Source organism: Cenococcum geophilum (genome assembly GCF_001692895.1).
Source record: "Cenococcum geophilum 1.58 unplaced genomic scaffold K441scaffold_34, whole genome shotgun sequence".
Taxonomy (NCBI): Eukaryota; Fungi; Ascomycota; class Dothideomycetes; order Gloniales; family Gloniaceae; genus Cenococcum; species Cenococcum geophilum.
Genome location: NW_027137592.1, coordinates 948,016 through 962,760, shown reverse-complemented (window position 1 = coordinate 962,760; position 14,745 = coordinate 948,016). Strand labels below are relative to the sequence as shown.

General features: G+C 48.1%; 8 protein-coding genes across 8 annotated transcripts; 2 read left to right on the top strand and 6 right to left on the bottom strand.

Moving 5' to 3' along the window:
* Positions 1-60: 60 nt before the first annotated feature.
* K441DRAFT_640657 (HET-domain-containing protein) lies at positions 61-2,432 on the bottom strand. The gene is made up of 2 exons (XM_067646624.1): positions 2,147-2,432; positions 61-2,062 (listed from the first exon to the last, which is right to left on the bottom strand). Exons 1-2 carry the CDS (start codon positions 2,247-2,249, stop codon positions 255-257), a joined length of 1,911 nt encoding a protein of 636 aa, XP_067501534.1. The 5' UTR covers positions 2,250-2,432; the 3' UTR covers positions 61-254.
* A 1,248-nt stretch (positions 2,433-3,680) lies between these two features.
* K441DRAFT_706933 (Lipoxygenase) lies at positions 3,681-5,077 on the bottom strand (the record flags this gene model as incomplete). The annotated part of the gene is made up of 5 exons (XM_067653692.1): positions 3,681-3,982; positions 4,012-4,252; positions 4,292-4,664; positions 4,717-4,806; positions 4,858-5,077. The coding sequence occupies 5 exons, from the start codon at positions 5,075-5,077 to the stop codon at positions 3,686-3,688; spliced, it is 1,221 nt and encodes a 406-aa protein (XP_067501533.1). The 3' UTR covers positions 3,681-3,685.
* A 1,835-nt stretch (positions 5,078-6,912) lies between these two features.
* K441DRAFT_663712 (vesicle transport v-snare protein VTI1) lies at positions 6,913-7,836 on the bottom strand. The gene is made up of 3 exons (XM_067649243.1): positions 7,642-7,836; positions 7,123-7,532; positions 6,913-7,031 (listed from the first exon to the last, which is right to left on the bottom strand). The coding sequence occupies exons 1-3, from the start codon at positions 7,819-7,821 to the stop codon at positions 6,941-6,943; spliced, it is 681 nt and encodes a 226-aa protein (XP_067501532.1). The 5' UTR covers positions 7,822-7,836; the 3' UTR covers positions 6,913-6,940.
* A 470-nt stretch (positions 7,837-8,306) lies between these two features.
* On the top strand, positions 8,307-9,934 carry K441DRAFT_688598 (uncharacterized protein; the record flags this gene model as incomplete). Its single annotated transcript, XM_067652211.1, has 7 exons — positions 8,307-8,330; positions 8,400-8,511; positions 8,581-8,756; positions 8,824-8,910; positions 8,968-9,100; positions 9,158-9,307; positions 9,558-9,934. 7 exons carry the CDS (start codon positions 8,307-8,309, stop codon positions 9,932-9,934), a joined length of 1,059 nt encoding a protein of 352 aa, XP_067501531.1.
* K441DRAFT_706930 (uncharacterized protein) lies at positions 9,754-11,483 on the bottom strand. The gene has a single exon (XM_067653691.1). It carries the CDS (start codon positions 11,142-11,144, stop codon positions 10,161-10,163), a length of 984 nt encoding a protein of 327 aa, XP_067501530.1. The 5' UTR covers positions 11,145-11,483; the 3' UTR covers positions 9,754-10,160.
* Position 11,484: 1 nt separating this feature from the next.
* On the top strand, positions 11,485-11,946 carry K441DRAFT_571624 (uncharacterized protein; the record flags this gene model as incomplete). The annotated part of the gene is made up of 3 exons (XM_067643990.1): positions 11,485-11,550; positions 11,607-11,717; positions 11,791-11,946. The coding sequence occupies 3 exons, from the start codon at positions 11,485-11,487 to the stop codon at positions 11,944-11,946; spliced, it is 333 nt and encodes a 110-aa protein (XP_067501529.1).
* Positions 11,608-13,001, bottom strand: K441DRAFT_663709 (uncharacterized protein). The gene is made up of 2 exons (XM_067649242.1): positions 12,192-13,001; positions 11,608-12,143 (listed from the first exon to the last, which is right to left on the bottom strand). The coding sequence occupies exons 1-2, from the start codon at positions 12,907-12,909 to the stop codon at positions 12,103-12,105; spliced, it is 759 nt and encodes a 252-aa protein (XP_067501528.1). The 5' UTR covers positions 12,910-13,001; the 3' UTR covers positions 11,608-12,102.
* Positions 13,002-14,205: 1,204 nt separating this feature from the next.
* On the bottom strand, positions 14,206-14,601 carry K441DRAFT_477841 (uncharacterized protein; the record flags this gene model as incomplete). The annotated part of the gene is made up of 1 exon (XM_067641890.1): positions 14,206-14,601. A coding segment is annotated over one exon (396 nt), but the record flags the coding sequence as incomplete, so codon positions are not given.
* Positions 14,602-14,745: the final 144 nt, after the last annotated feature.

The following is a 14,745-nucleotide window of genomic DNA, read 5'->3' as shown; positions in this document are numbered from 1 at the left end:
ATTTAATCATTCATTCATTACTGACACCACTGGTAGAAAGCAAGACACTCAGTTCTCAATGAGGGGATAGAATTGTAAAGTTAACCCTTGGGGCGAGAATTCCGCACCCAGCTACTATCTTTGATATGTAACTCGTACGCACCGTTATTCATCAAGGCACTGATCTATCATGTTAGGGTTATTTGAAGTCGGGCGGACAGTGAGCAAGCCGAATGGTGATGTTTTCCTTACCTTTCCGCTAACGAATTTGGGCTTTAGATGATAATTATAGTTTGACGCGGCCAAGGCTCTGAAACCAGCTCCTCAAACACCTCTTTACTTTGTCTCAGTTTCTTCGAACGCCGGTGACTATCTGAACCAAGTCGACTTCGTAGCGAACGTTTTGATACCTCACGTACTTTGACAAGCTCCGGAGATGCTATAAATCTTTGATGGATATACTGAAGGGAAAGCACTCCAACACGACGATAAATTGTTATGCCATTTGACGTGCCATCAGTACCTTCCAAGATGAGTAAATCTAATCGTCGATCTATCGATGGAAAGTGTTGAAGCATTTGCAACGCTGCGAATTGGCCGTTAGAGGAAGAGAACCTTTCTTCAACCTCTCCGATACTCTCTTCCTCAACGATATTCGAGACGTAGCGTTCCAACGCTGACATGGGCGTTTCCTTGCACTGCCATTGCTTATTGTAAAGCCTTGATAATCGAAAAATTGGGCCGGTAATGGTGATGTTCCCGCTCCTCACCGCGCCGAACGGATTCGCCCTATCGACAAGATTAACTTGCACATCTTCGATGACGGAGAAAGATCTGAGTCCATCCTGTCTTGCGTGATCGTTGACCACAACATCATAGCCAACACTGGCCCAGGTCCAAGATGGAAACCTATCAATAGGAACTGAGAAACCCTGTAGAGTCTTGCTTGGGATCAGTTTTGCGCCACGAACGTGCCATGAAAGGCCACGGACAATATCCTGTTTCCATAGACCGGCTACATATTCATCATTTCGGATCAGGTCTCCAAATATTTTCGCTATACCCGAGATAGCCACAAGACGATCCTGAATATATTTGAAACGGCGTGGAGTATAGTCTTCCACAAGCGCGTACCACAGACGGTACTTTTCGGAAAGTGAGGTTTCTGGGATTAATTGCAAGTACAAAGGCAAAGCCTTGAACTTTGAAAACGTATCAAAGTTCCAGATCTCTGTGCCTCCGGCATCGATGAATCCATGAACGACTTCCTTTGATGGCTCTTGTTTGACCCCTCTTTCGTACTCGATTACGGTGCAGCATTTCCAGATGATCTGGGTAGATGTGTAAAATAGCAAACGATTGGGAAGCAGTCCTTCCTGCATCGTCCATCCACGTGTAGTCCAGGGCCCGGTGATCTGGTCATCCTGTGAATTCCATGATGGAGAGATATGTATACGCTGTGGAGCTAAGCTGTAAAGTGGTTCTTCGGGACGTACTTTATGAGGTAACCAGCCGAGTGGTATGTATTGCAGCTTTCGCTCCTTCAAGAATCCCTGTATAACAGAGCTCGAGTTTGCTGCTACTATCGTTAAGGTTGAATCCCCGTAGATGATATTCATCTTAGAAGATTGCTCGATCCAATCTTGTGAATCGCGGTCCTGAGATATGCACAACGCATCAATCCACAGGTAAGTTAGACCCAAGGCCCTCGTGACCAGTATGGCATCCCGAATGGTAGCATCAAATCTGTCTAGGGGAATGCCCTGCTTCAGTCGGCCTATGTTGTCCTTGGTAAGTTTCATTGAGGGCTCGCCTCCCCAACAGTAGCTCAGTGCTACCCATCTCCCCGACCGGCTATCCGCAGCAGGCTCGACGAGAAATGGATCTGTAGTCTCATCGCCTACATTAAGCACTCTCTTTGGTAATATCTGGCCGCCGGGCACGGTCGGGGAGCAGTTGGCATGATTATTGACGCAACTAGCCAGCCAGTTGGAGGCAATCCTTAGAGAACCCTTAGAGCCTGGGTCTCCATGCATTTCCCGTAAAATTCCCAGTGGCTTCTTTTCGTCCGCTTGGATCAAATCTGAGAACCGCATCAGAATTAGGCTTGAAGGTCAGAGTTCAAGGGTGCAACATTCCCATAGATGAATGTAGCGAAATCACTCACCTTGGTGCATGTACACATCAAAACCACAAAGCTCAATAAGACCTTCAGGGCTTTCAATGCCAGCTGCGAGCTTGTTGTTGTTTCTACTAAACACCATTGGCATGCCTCTTGCGATGTTTTCATCCTCAACTTTTCTACCCTCAAAGGCTTTGATTATTACGGCGCACAGCTCGCAACCGCCGTCTGCGGAGCCACGGACCCCGAAGATGTCATCATGATGCTTAATCTGACCTTCGATATGTTGCGAGTGCCCAAACTCTTCAGCCTCTTGATAAGGCTTTGTTTCGAAGCCCTCATCGGCGAAGATGGGCAACAAAGAGCGAATGTCGATGCTGCTGCAGATGGAGCACAACATCATGGGACAGTTACCTCGAATAAAACCGATAATTTTAACATAGAGAAGTGGATCCTTTGAGTATTTTGACCGTAGGCGCATGAAAGGGAGAACGGCAGGGATTCTTGGTAGCTGGTAATGGTTCCTGTGATCAAATAATTAGTGCACTCTGCACCAAAACTTCTTTGTTGCCAAACAGCCATAAACTTCACTAGCCGGAAATCCACCCCGCAGACCCGCGGATTTGTTAATTAGTGAAGAGGAACCAACCAACAGCGGAGACGCTAGCCGATGGCAAATATGGAGGAGGCTAGCCGCTAGGAAACGTGGCCTAAAAGGCGCTGGGTTCTAGCTGCGTCCAAATTTATCTAGGCTGGTCAGCAAAGCCAATACGCAAAAGTGATAAGATAGGTTTGAGCCGAAGTTGAGCCGGGGTAATTTTGCCGATGAACAGGGAATACGGAGCTAGCCTAAAGGGGAAATTGAAGTAATTCAAAGATCACTCTCCAAAACTTGTTTATTCCCCGCCATCGAGATAATGTCTGGAAAGATTCTTTGATATAATATCTTTTTCTCCCCACATTGGTATTAGAGGAAGTGGAAGCTGTTCAAAGGCACGGCACAATTAGCTTCATGCCTTATCTCCTAGGACAATACAATATTGGTTATAGTAAATTTCACTTCCTATTATTGCTATTATATTTTGCAGCCTCTGGTAAGAGTATTTCTCAATAAAACCTTTCTTTCATCTCATCCCAGGTAGCCAATGCCAGTTATTTCGCACTGAATGGTCGAGGAAATTTTTCCACTTCGCGTAAAATTTGAAAATCGAATCAAAATGGAAACAGCCAGTGATGGCAATAACTATATAACCATAATCAGCCCCATGCGTAAAATTTGAAAATCGAATCAAAATGGAAACAGCCAGTGATGGCAATAACTATATAACCATAATCAGCCCCATGATTCCGATTATTATATAATCAAAGAAAGTGATTCTGATTTGGTTATATAGTTATATTGATTACGTCTTTTAGGCACGGGCCTCCACGTGATGTTACCTACACGTGAGTTATCACGTGTAGATAACATACTTGCCCAGAGCTCCCCTACCTCTCCTTCTTTTTATTTCCGCTATTTCCGCAGTTGATTATATAGTTATATCTACGTAACAAAATCAGCAGGTGCGATTATGATTAGGTTGGTTATGTTCCTATATAATACAACATAATCGTAACTAACTGATTATTGCCATCACTGGAAACAGCAGTCACAACAGGATCCATAACATGGTATGGCGTATCCTGATCATCCAGCTCCTTACTATGCCGAGTAAAAATACCCTCCTTGAGGTACTTCTTCTCGTCTGCGGGATCAAAAGTGTCGCTCAACTGCCACACATTATACAAACTGCCCCGCCAATCCTTCACAGCGTCACCCTTGCTCTCAGCCGCGTTGAACACCACAATGGCGTAGTTCACGAGATTCAGCTCTTCCTCGACCTTCATGTCAGGAGCGTTGGGATTTGGACAGCCAGCAGCCACTCAACAGGACGATCGACTGGCAGGGCCGCAATGACGTCTTTCTCCTTGAAATTCTGGAGCTCAGCGAGCGTCTTCGGCGGTGGCTGGCACAGCGGCGGCGGTTTGTTTACGACGAAGGGCTGGTAGTATTCCTGAAGATAGTTGACAGCGGTGTGCTGGGACGAGGCGATATAAATGCACATGGTGACTGCGTCGATTAGAACGTCGAGAGGTTTGATGTGGGGGAAGCTCGTCAGTCATGCGCCCTTGCTTACGACCTCCGCCCACCAGTTCTGGATAGCCTCGTCGTTGAGAACCGCCTTGTCGGAATTCAGGTCTGAGCTCTGCGTCAAGTAGCCTTTCACGAAATCGCGGAGCGCCTCCCACATGATCTTCATGTTTCTTGCGTAGGTGTAATTGTGGAACTGTCTATCCCACGGTTGATGACACTCGTCGCTGCATTGCACCTTACATGTAGCCCCCGGTGCGGTGTTGCACTGTTTGGAGCAGTTGCATCGATAATCACCCAGCTTGCTCAAAGGAAAGCCTCGTTTCTCCAAATCATTGGGGATGTACTTGTCCATGAAGCCGAAGTTCTCGTAGGAGTAGTGAATGAGCTCCTCACCCTGCTGAAGCGAAACGCCTGAAATGAGATGATAATCTGTGGTACGAGAGTGTCGCGCGCAAACGCATTGAGAGAGAGGGTGTTGAACCAATGTGGCATAGCAGGCTGAATACTGGATGTTTTACGGGGATTGTCCTATGGGTGGCAACGATGATAGCCTCATCGACCAGATGGGTGTCTGTAAGATGGATCCCAATCTCGTGCCGCAGCTAGTCTGAAACTTGAGCACAGGTTTTTGCGTAACGCCAAGGCCAGTCGTGTTTTTGGTCAGCGGCAGCGGCATAGGCGTCTAATTGCTGGTTGAAGATCACTACGGGGTTTTTGATGTTACCCTTATAATCAATTATAATTGCCAAGGGATGAAGGCGGCCTTTGCTGTCCAGATGGAAAAGCGATACAGTGCAGGGGGTAAAACGTGGTCCATAACCAAGCTTTTCACGTTGGGTCATGACGGCTTCATCGAACTTCAAGCCCACGGCCTGGCGGAATAGCTGCAGCCATGGGCATACGGAGAACTGGCATTAGGGCCGCTGAGGAAGTTTACCGCCGCGCCATTCCCTTGGTCCTTCGCTGTCGTAATGGACTTAGTAGTCCATTGGGATGCCAACCTAATTGTTGTCGGGTTTGTGCCGTAAATTGCTACTGAGCGAAAACAGCGTCTGTGTACCAATCCCGCCCGGGACAATCACCGACAGTGTCCTGCTGCTGGTCGGGTGTGTTTGGGTTCTTCTCGGTGCCGTGGGCTGTCGCTCTTTTCTTGCTCTGGTTATCGTTGTTAAATGCGTCCACGTTAGCGAAGCTTTATGCCCCCCTAAAGCCTTTGACCGAATTAGGCGTGATGAAGCCTAGCAAGGAGGCAGCCCTGGTCGGGACATCGTGGTTTGCGAACACGAGAGGCTTAATTTCAGCCAAGACTTTCGGATCGAATAGTTTGGCGGGTCCGTCTGCTCCTCGGCGAACGACCTTCTAAATAAGTCGAATATACCGTATTTGTACTTGAGATGTAGTAGATAAGCCCCGTTGTCGACCGTGTAAACATAGTTTCCTCTTCTCTGCAAGGGGTTGCAAGGCAGGAATGTTTGTCTAGCCCCGCCATATCGAAGTACGAGTTATAGCTTCAAATATGAGCTTTTTGGGTACAAGCAATTCCTAAAAGAGGGCTTACGGTTTGATGATTTCCTGGTATGTCGCAGTCAGGCCTTTTTAAGAATTGTTGTAAGTCTTCTCATCAACAACATCATTGGCCTCTTTGGCCGACTTTTGATTCTTAAAAACAACCTCGCACATCACCTCATTCTTCTAAACCGCTGGATCCCATGCTTTTAGACTGCAATATTCTGCGATCGGGATGGGGGTCGCAGTAGCCATGCTTGCAATGAGAAATAAGGTGGGGAGTAACAATAACTTGTACTGTTGAATAGGATTATGCCGCAGTACAGCGTGATACAGATCTGAGATGAGCAGCGGAAATATGAAAATTGTATACGAACTTTGAGACCACCTGGAGTAATTCCTTTTTCAGCCTGATGAATCTCCCAGCTTTCTTTAACATATGCAGTTGCCCAGCCACGGTGAGGCACTGAAGGCTGAAGTCAGCCAGCCTTGCGCGACAGTAAACATCTTAATGATGATCTAGGACTCTGGCACAAATCCTTACTCAGGGTGCCTGGCGGCGCCGGCAACGACAACGCTCTGTACCATTTCTCTATCAAGGCTGACGGTATTTGCCATGGTTTTATTACTCTCTTTCGATCTTCGTGGCGTCTATGTTAGAGTTGTGTCAGTCAACTGTTGCCGCACCTTACAGTTTATTAGCGTATCCCTAGCGGCGTCGGTGGGTTCTAGCCTGGTCGGGTCCCGTGCCGCTAAACTCACCCGAGCCTCTGCTTCAGCTACCCTTCTATTATTCAAACCAATCATATTTTATTTATTTTCTAGTAGTTCATCAGTACCCTCACGTCACAGATTCCCAGCGCGGGCTCAGTTACATTTTAAAAAGAAGCTAATGCGGGTAATATCATACGCGGCCCTAAAATTTCAGTTGGTGATAAGGCTGACTACTTCGACGAGCTGCAAGTGGCCGGCGTATTGGGAGAAAGGTTTTTGCCACTAGAGAACGCTTCGTTAGATTTCATCGCCACGATCAATTCGCGTAGATATTGGCTGAACAATATATCAAAATCTCGGGGAGAGTGACTCTAAGGATTAAATCTCATTTAACGAACACTTCCGAAAGTGATGGGGATTACTATGAAAAGCCTGCTGCGCCCAAAAATTCTCGTACAAGCCATAACGCCAGTTGTTTCACCCAATCACCTCCGGAACTTGCTGACAATGACTGCAACAATAAGTAAGACAAGTACAGTGATAATAGCAATTGTGATTATCCGATTTGTAGCCATCCTGAGATATCTGTCAGCATTCTTCAAAAGGATACAACACTACTTCATCTGGCTTTGCAGGTGAAAATAGTAGGGCAAAGGGAGATAAATACCTACGCGCCATCCCCCTCAACGTCTTGATACTCCGATCCGTATAACTCTCGCTCTCTAATAGGGTGGTTCTCGTATGTTCAATCGTCTCCCGTTGCCTTGATAAGTCCGCAAGTGTGTTCCGTCCAATATCTTCTGTCTCCAGCGCGATCCTTTGGCTCTCCCTTAGCCGCCCGCTACTACGTTCGAGACGATCTGTGCCCGACAAGAGTTGTTGTCGCTGTTCCAGCTGGTCGTCCGTAGTAGGACTGTCTGTGTACCGAGAGCCAAAGAGCGCTTTACGGTCGTCGGAGAGGGATTTCAGTTTCCTTTTTAGACCGTCGATATCGGATTCAAAGTTGCGGAACCGTTGGTTTATTTTCGATTTAGCGGGGGCGGGAATATTGGGTTTTTCGATGCGCATTTGATCGAGCTATACGATGCAACCAGGTTAGCATGCGCTCTTCCAGATGGAGTTACTCAGCAGCGTCTAGTGTGCCCTCAATTTCAATGTGTCGTCGTCGGCAAGGCAGCGGACTTACGAGCTCATTTGCCTCCTCTAATGCCCGCTCTGCTTGTCGCACAGCTGCCTTCCGTGGCTCGCCAGAGAGCTCTGGGATCTGGTCGAGTTTCTGGTTGAGGTCGGCCTGGACAAGCTTCAGCTCGGCTTCATAGCTGCTGAAGCGTTCGGAGCCGGCGTCTGAGTCTAGTAAGCCCGACATGGCAGGCGAAGGGGTTCGAGGCTGTTTTCGTGACTTCTATAGAGTCTGTCCGGAGGGATGAAGATTCGATCGACGTGGGTATGGTATCTGTTTGGTGTTAATGTTGGGAGTAGAGTGATGTCCGTTGCTGCAGGTGTCAAGAAGGTTGACGTTGGTCTGGATTCTAGGAGTCGCAAACACCGAGCGCCGGCCATCCTTGTTTGGAGAATGGCTGCCAGGGCTGAGATCACGTGCATGCGAGGCTGTAGATGTCTCGTCTTAGTCTGCGCCTCAACCACAAAAATGCACACAAACACTATCATGCATACCTGTCTTTTGAAGACGTCTTATTGCTTCGGTAGGGTCTCTAAGACCTATTCGGAGAAACTACAGCTAAGATGAAACTATTTCTGTTCCAAGAAGTCATGATCTCATGACTTTTCTCTTCCCTTTAGTTTCTTAGCTTCTTCAAGTCTTCGCATTCTTACTTCAACACATTTTTTAACATGGAAAATAGGAGAATCGCCATTGTTGGCAATGGAATATCAGGCCTAGGAGCTTTATGAGCTCTCTGGAACTCTCCCCATGAAGTCCACCAGTACGAAGCAGCAGATCGCCTTAGCGGCCATACCGATACCGTCGCTTCCAAGCACAATGGGCATAGTACTCAAGTGGATACGGGATTTATAGTGCTTAACGCAGCTACGTATTGTCAGTACGCCTACTAAGCTTGCTAGACCATCATTTCCATACAATCAGTTGAACTAATACCTGTTTCAGCCAACTTCATCGCGTTTTGGAAGGAACTTAACGCTGAAATTATACCCTCTAAAATAACTTTTGACGTCTCTCGCGATTACAGAGCTTTTGAATGGGCGGTAACATCTCCCTATGCCTTATTTGCGCTGCGTGAGAACCTCTTCCGTCCAACCTTCTGGTGTATGATTTTTGATATTGTTCGGTTCAATCAGTTTTCTTTGGATCATCTTTCAGCAGAAGAGAAAAGGTTCTACTAGAGTCCAGAAAGAACAGAGTATAGGAGACTGTCTGGAGAAAGAGGGCTACTCTGCCAATTTCTGCGGCGACTACATCATCCCTATGATCGCATGCGTCTAGAGCACGGGACCGGGCAAATGCGCGCTATAATTCCCGGCCACGTTTGTACAGTTTATGTGGAATCACCATCTACTCAACACATTCGCTGCACACCCTCCATGGTTGGCGATCGAAGGCGGTGCGCAGAAATACATCGATGCAGTCCTGAGGGACGCTCACAGGAAAAATCAATCTATCCACGCCAGTAGTATCAATTCAGAACTAGAAGGACGGAAAAGTTATTGCTAACCTAGGCGGAAAGGCCTAAGCAGACAGGAAGTCTTCGATCAGGTCATCCTTGGATGCCATGGGGATCAAGCACTTCGCATAATCTCGCCTCCCGCAACGGAAGAAGAGAAAACCATCCTGAGTGAATCCCAAACAACGCCAAATATGGCCTATCTCCACTCCGGTCTTTCCATAAGTCTCATTCTCATTTCCAATACATCTGCCCAAAGTAAGCACATACTGAGACGTTAAAGTTAATGCCCCGCCGGCCTCTCGTCTGGTCCGCCTGGAACTACCTTACCCTGTCCCCCCTCCTCCAAACCCTTGTAAACGGCCTTCCTAACCTACAACATAAACACCCTGCAAAAATCTCTCCCGATCCACCTTTGGCCCGATCCTCGTAACCCTCAACCCACCCCATGCACCGTCCCAAGCACTCACCCAAGGCGCCTTTCCCTACCGCCATCCGCTCTACACGGCACGCTCTGTGCGTGCGCAGGATGAGCTGCAGAAGATTCAGGGAACTCGCAGCATCTGGTATTGTGGGGCTTGGGCTGGGTATGGGTTCCATGAGGATGGATTCACTAGCGGGATTAGGGCTGCGGTGGAGGGCCTCGGCGGCGAGGTGCCGTGGGAGCGGGTGGATGCGAAGTTTGTGCGGGGCTGGAAGCCGGTATTAGGTTGGAAGGACTATGGAGTGAGAGCTTTTGTGATGGTTGGGTGGTTGGTTGAGCTTACGAAGCCGGAAAGAATTAGGGTCGTGGCGCCAGAGGCCTGGAAGGATGATAGTGGGAAGTTTAAGGAGCTATAGCACTTTTAGGTAGTTTAGGGTGTAGTTTTGATGTCTTTGGTGTTTTAGACAATGTGAGGGGGTCTTAGATAGAGCTATTGACAATGCCAGCGGTACTTCGCTTTAGACTGCCCCCAAAACCTGTAATATCAACAGCGCACCGCTGGCATCCCTACAACCCTAATTTTGCCTTTCCCACTAGAACACAAACATCAACCACTTCTCCATACCACCAATTCCTTTCCTCTTAAGTACTACTCCACCTCAAAAACCCAAACACACAATTCAGCGCCACCCCCATCATAACAGCGACCTGCCTCCTACGCGTCCACACGCCCTCCTCCCTCGCACCCCAAACCAGCGCGGCTAGCGGCCAAAAAAACCCCGTCAACCACCCAAATAGCATATCATCGAGCCCCCCATCCTCCACCCCAAACCCGGCACCCCACCCGTTCTCCCCCTCCGGCGTCGTCGTCATCGTAGCCGCAGGGTCCCCGGCCGCGGTCTCGTGCGCGGACGTGTCGAGCCAGCGGTCCTCAAGCGCACGCAGCGCGGCCCCGGACGGCATGTCGTCCGGGGTGTGGGTGAAGGAGAGGTTGGTCAGGAACTGGGAGCGCAGTGAGGCGATCTCAGTCGGCGTGAAGCCGGCGCCCAGCAGGCGGTCGAAGCCCTGCGGCGCGGCGGTCGTGGCCACGCTGTCGCGTCTTGCTGCCGCTCTTCTGCCGCCGCCGCCGCCGCCGCTGTTGCCGCTGCTGTTGGTGGAGGCGTCTTGGGTGGATTTTGTGGTGGTTTGGCGGGTGAGGGCGGCTTCGGAGGTTAGGGTTGCGGAGGCTTCGGCGGCAAGGTCAGTGGGTGAGAGTGCGTCGCTGAGAGAGCAATGGATGTAGAGGCGGGGGTGGTTGGGGCCGGGAGGCTCTGAGAGGTCCCGGATGGGTTCTTTGCCTTTGCTCTTGCTTTGTGACGTGTCGTTGGGAGGATTGGAGCGAGGTGGAGGAGGGGGCGGAAATTTGAGAGAGGAGGATAAGGGTGCGGTGTCTGCGAGGACTTTACCGGCGTATATGAGGCGGAGGCGGTTAGATGCATGGGATGGTGGGAGGTGAGAGCGGATGAGGCGCTTGAGGGAGAGGGTGGTGGTTGTTCTAGGTGAGGGGATACTAAGAGGAAGATCCGGTATCGAGGCTGTGAAGCGTATTATTAGGTATAGAATTTGTGAGGGGAGGGGATTGGCCATGTTAATGTAGCAGCGTAGTGAAAGCTCGGAGGCTTGGGGTTGAGGACAAGGTTAACGCGGAGCGCGATGCTGCGAGATGATCGATAAGCAAATTAGTGTACGACAAAGCCGACTTCATGACTTTATATTAAGACAGCAGCACTGTCTATAACAGTTTGTTCAGACGCCGCATCAGAAGTGGTATACTCGAAGTCATCGGTAAGTGGTTCCGCTGAACTAGAGCCCTAAATCAACCTTGGAAACGTCATATCATCACCAAACCTCTCAACTGCATCAATCCAGAATTCAATTCTGTCGAGTATTCCGTCCAAACCCAGAACAGAAGAATAAGCAATACAAAATGGGCATAATTCACATTGTGCTCTTTGAATTCAAGCCAACTGTAGGCCATAAGCAAGTAGAAGATGTGAGTGTCGGGAAATGAGTACTATTACATTTCTATCTAATGTTATATCAACACAGGCCTGCAAACGCATGCTCGCACTTCGGGATAAATGTCTACACCCAACTACCCAAAAGCCTTACGTAAAGTCATCCGTGGGTGGTAGAGACAACAGTCCCGAAGGGCATCAAGTAGTTGCAACCCCGTTTCTTTCTGTTTGTGCTTAACGATAGAGGCTGACTTCAACCTCTTCCTGCGCTCTAGGGTGGCTTCAGCCATGGTTTCGTATCGGAATTTGAAAATGAGGAGGATCGGAAATACTATCTTGAGAAAGATCCTGAGCAATTGGCGTTTGTGAAAAGCCTCGAGGGTATAATCCAAAATGTAAGAGTCGTTGATTTCGAGCCTGGTAAATTCTAGGATGGAGAGGAGGGAATGATAGCTATGGTTTTGATACAATCAATGCAGTATCGAATCCCTTGATATAGATGCTTAACGCCGAGGTCCTGCTTGCTATGCTATGCTATGCTATGCGCTCATAAACAGTTTGTACAAGATCATAGACAAACGGCCCGATTATGAGACGCTGAAGGACTCTCCACAACCGCATTGCTCCGCTACAGTCTTATCAGCGTAGGAATTTACAGGATAACGGGGAAGCTTACTGATGTTCGGGTTCCTAAACACGAATCGTCTACTGAGCTTATCCTCAACCCAATCCATCTCACTTCCAATTATGTTTATTAGAGCCTTATTGTCTATCAAAACCTTGACTCCATCCTGCTCTACTTGTTCATCCAACATCCCAGGTTTATCAACATATTCAAGATGGTACGCCAATCCAGAACAGCCCTTTGCTTTTGTTCCTATGCGAATAAGTTTCGGCTCAGGTTGGTCAAGCAGCTCTCTTAAATGCGTGACGGCCGAATTTGACAGCTTTATTGTTGCTTTGCGAGCTGCGAAGTTGTATCGTCTTGGTTTGAAAGAGGAAGGCTTGGGTGCCAGTGTAGGCTTGCTCTTCTGCGCTTCGCCCTCCGGAACACCAAAACTTGATCCATTCTCCAATCCTGATGCTGTTCCACTTCCTCTTTGTTCCGTCAAACTGGGAGGTCGCCTTTCGTTCATCTCGGGTATGCCACCGACTATGGAAGTATCCGGGACGCCCAAATTACGGGGGGGTAGCGGTTCTGGACTTAATGTCGACGGATGGTATGCACTCGCAGTCTGTAGTTGCCGTTTCGACGATTGCCGAAAGGCTCTGTAGGAAGAAAAGGTGCGGAGACATTGAGGACATCTTCGGGATGCTAATGGCAGAGCAGCAAACTTTAGAAATGTTGTGGTTGCACATGAGGCCAAGCCACCAGCAGTTCGAGGCAAGGACATGTTGGCTATTGCATACAGGACTTGCGTTCGATGTGCTAAGAAGCAGATGGTAGGTGTAAGGTGAGGGTGGTGAGCAATTAGTTATGTCGGCGATGGTGTTGAGCTGCAGTCTTTGAAATCCTGAGTCCAAGCGTCATAATCGCATGCCAGGCCAACAGCCAACCAGAGCGCAACGGTTACTAAACCAAAAAGTCCTATCAGATCCGCGTTTCTTAACATCAAATCCTCTAGCCTATTGCCACCCCAACTGCATGATATGGCCACCGCGTTACTTAGCTTTTCGTTCAATAATTACTCAACTCTGAATAATCAGTACCACATAGTCAGCAGAACTTATCTTTTCTTTAGATGCTGTCTTCCGGTCTGTACCAATATCAGTGAATCTCTAACACCTCGCATTCAGCCTTTTCAAGTTGTCTAGAAAGCTACACGTGTATTTCGGCAATCTCATAAATCTATTGACCCCCTAAGATTATAAAGAATCTGCATGATCTTTAAAGTCACATTCCGCTACATACTTGCAGCCAAGATATCCACAACTCCATCTCAATTCATCAAAAAGTTTAAACGCCTTCCATTTAGAATAATCTTTATCCTTTGGCTAGAGGCTCCTCACGTAAACCAAAATAAGGGCCTAATAATTAGGCAGACGGCGTAGGTGAACAACACTTTTCCAGGTATTTCTGGCGAGTCGTAAATCTAACAGTCAAGACCTTAAATTTGCGATTAAATATCTGCGACAGTGTGTGGAGCTCTAGCTTTCATTCACGGCGCCAACGGGCCAAAAGGTATATTGTTTCATCGAGAGGACGATCTAACAGCTGGATACATACAACAGTCGTGACAATTTTTATTTTTATTCATATAATATAGTTACCTTATAAAATTAAATATAATGTAAATATAAATGTAAATAACTTTTATTTAAAAGACTTGCTATAAGAAGCCACTTCAGGGTAAACTCCGTAGAAAACTGTATCATATTTCCACGTGCCAGCGATTGCTGAGCCACGCTGATGATAGCCACAGTAAGACTTCCTACTTTAGAGCCTCTCTTTAATGTTTCATCTTAACTGGGAAAGCCGCGTAACATACCACCTAGGTGTGTACCGGTTTCGCCGCTGCAAGGCGGCTGTGATGCTCCCTGTAAATAATATCAAGCCACTGACTTCTATTATCTTGAGCCCAGATTCCTGGCCATATGGCCTTCTGAGCGGCCAACTCGTCTCGAAAGCGGAGATATGACTCAATCTCCACCCTGTCCCGGTTAAGGCAATACTCTAAGAACTCTGGAAGAAAATCCTCGTAGGCGGTCCAACCATGCTCATCATGTTCTTGCGGGGCAAGCTTCACAATGAACACATCTCCCGCTGCTAAGCGATTCTCTCGACAGAAAATGAGTGGGACAGAACTATTTTCTGGGAGATCATCCAATGCGAATGAGAACCATTTTAAGTAGACTCCATTCCAAGCCTTATTCGGCTGGCCCTCAAATGTCATTTGCCCTACATCCCGAAACTCCCATCCCCGTGGTACCTTCCAGAACGCACGCAGATCGGGAACACGAGAAAAGCAGCTATCGGGTCCCTGGTATATGTGGTCGGAGGTAGTTGTGAGAGGTACTAAACAAGGCGCGGAGCCGTCTGCCGGAAATCTAGCGCCGATGATTGTGACTGCTGGCGGCGCTGGCTTAAAGAAAGATTGAAAAATTGACCATAGTTATTTGGCGGAAAGCGATTGAAACGGGTGGCACTCTTGAGTGCAATGTTCTTACTTATCTTTAACTCGTTCTCTAGGACTTAGGACAGTGTTCTTATCTCGATATCAAACAGGGTG

What these genes read in the sequence shown, in the direction of transcription:
- K441DRAFT_640657 (XM_067646624.1), bottom strand. Translation starts at nt 2,249, where the DNA reads ATGCCAATGGTGTTTAGTAGAAACAACAACAAGCTCGCAGCTGGCATT. An exon ending in TGATGTGTACATGCACCAAG is followed by an intron (nt 2,063 to 2,146) that starts GTGAGTGATTTC and finishes TGCGGTTCTCAG; the next exon opens with ATTTGATCCAAGCGGACGAA.
- K441DRAFT_663712 (XM_067649243.1), bottom strand. Translation starts at nt 7,821, where the DNA reads ATGTCGGGCTTACTAGACTCAGACGCCGGCTCCGAACGCTTCAGCAGC. An exon ending in TAGAGGAGGCAAATGAGCTC is followed by an intron (nt 7,533 to 7,641) that starts GTAAGTCCGCTG and finishes TGCATCGTATAG; the next exon opens with CTCGATCAAATGCGCATCGA. An exon ending in TTGAGGGGGATGGCGCGTAG is followed by an intron (nt 7,032 to 7,122) that starts GTATTTATCTCC and finishes CAGATATCTCAG; the next exon opens with GATGGCTACAAATCGGATAA.
- K441DRAFT_706930 (XM_067653691.1), bottom strand. Translation starts at nt 11,144, where the DNA reads ATGGCCAATCCCCTCCCCTCACAAATTCTATACCTAATAATACGCTTC.
- K441DRAFT_663709 (XM_067649242.1), bottom strand. Translation starts at nt 12,909, where the DNA reads ATGTCCTTGCCTCGAACTGCTGGTGGCTTGGCCTCATGTGCAACCACA. An exon ending in GTTTAGGAACCCGAACATCA is followed by an intron (nt 12,144 to 12,191) that starts GTAAGCTTCCCC and finishes ATAAGACTGTAG; the next exon opens with CGGAGCAATGCGGTTGTGGA.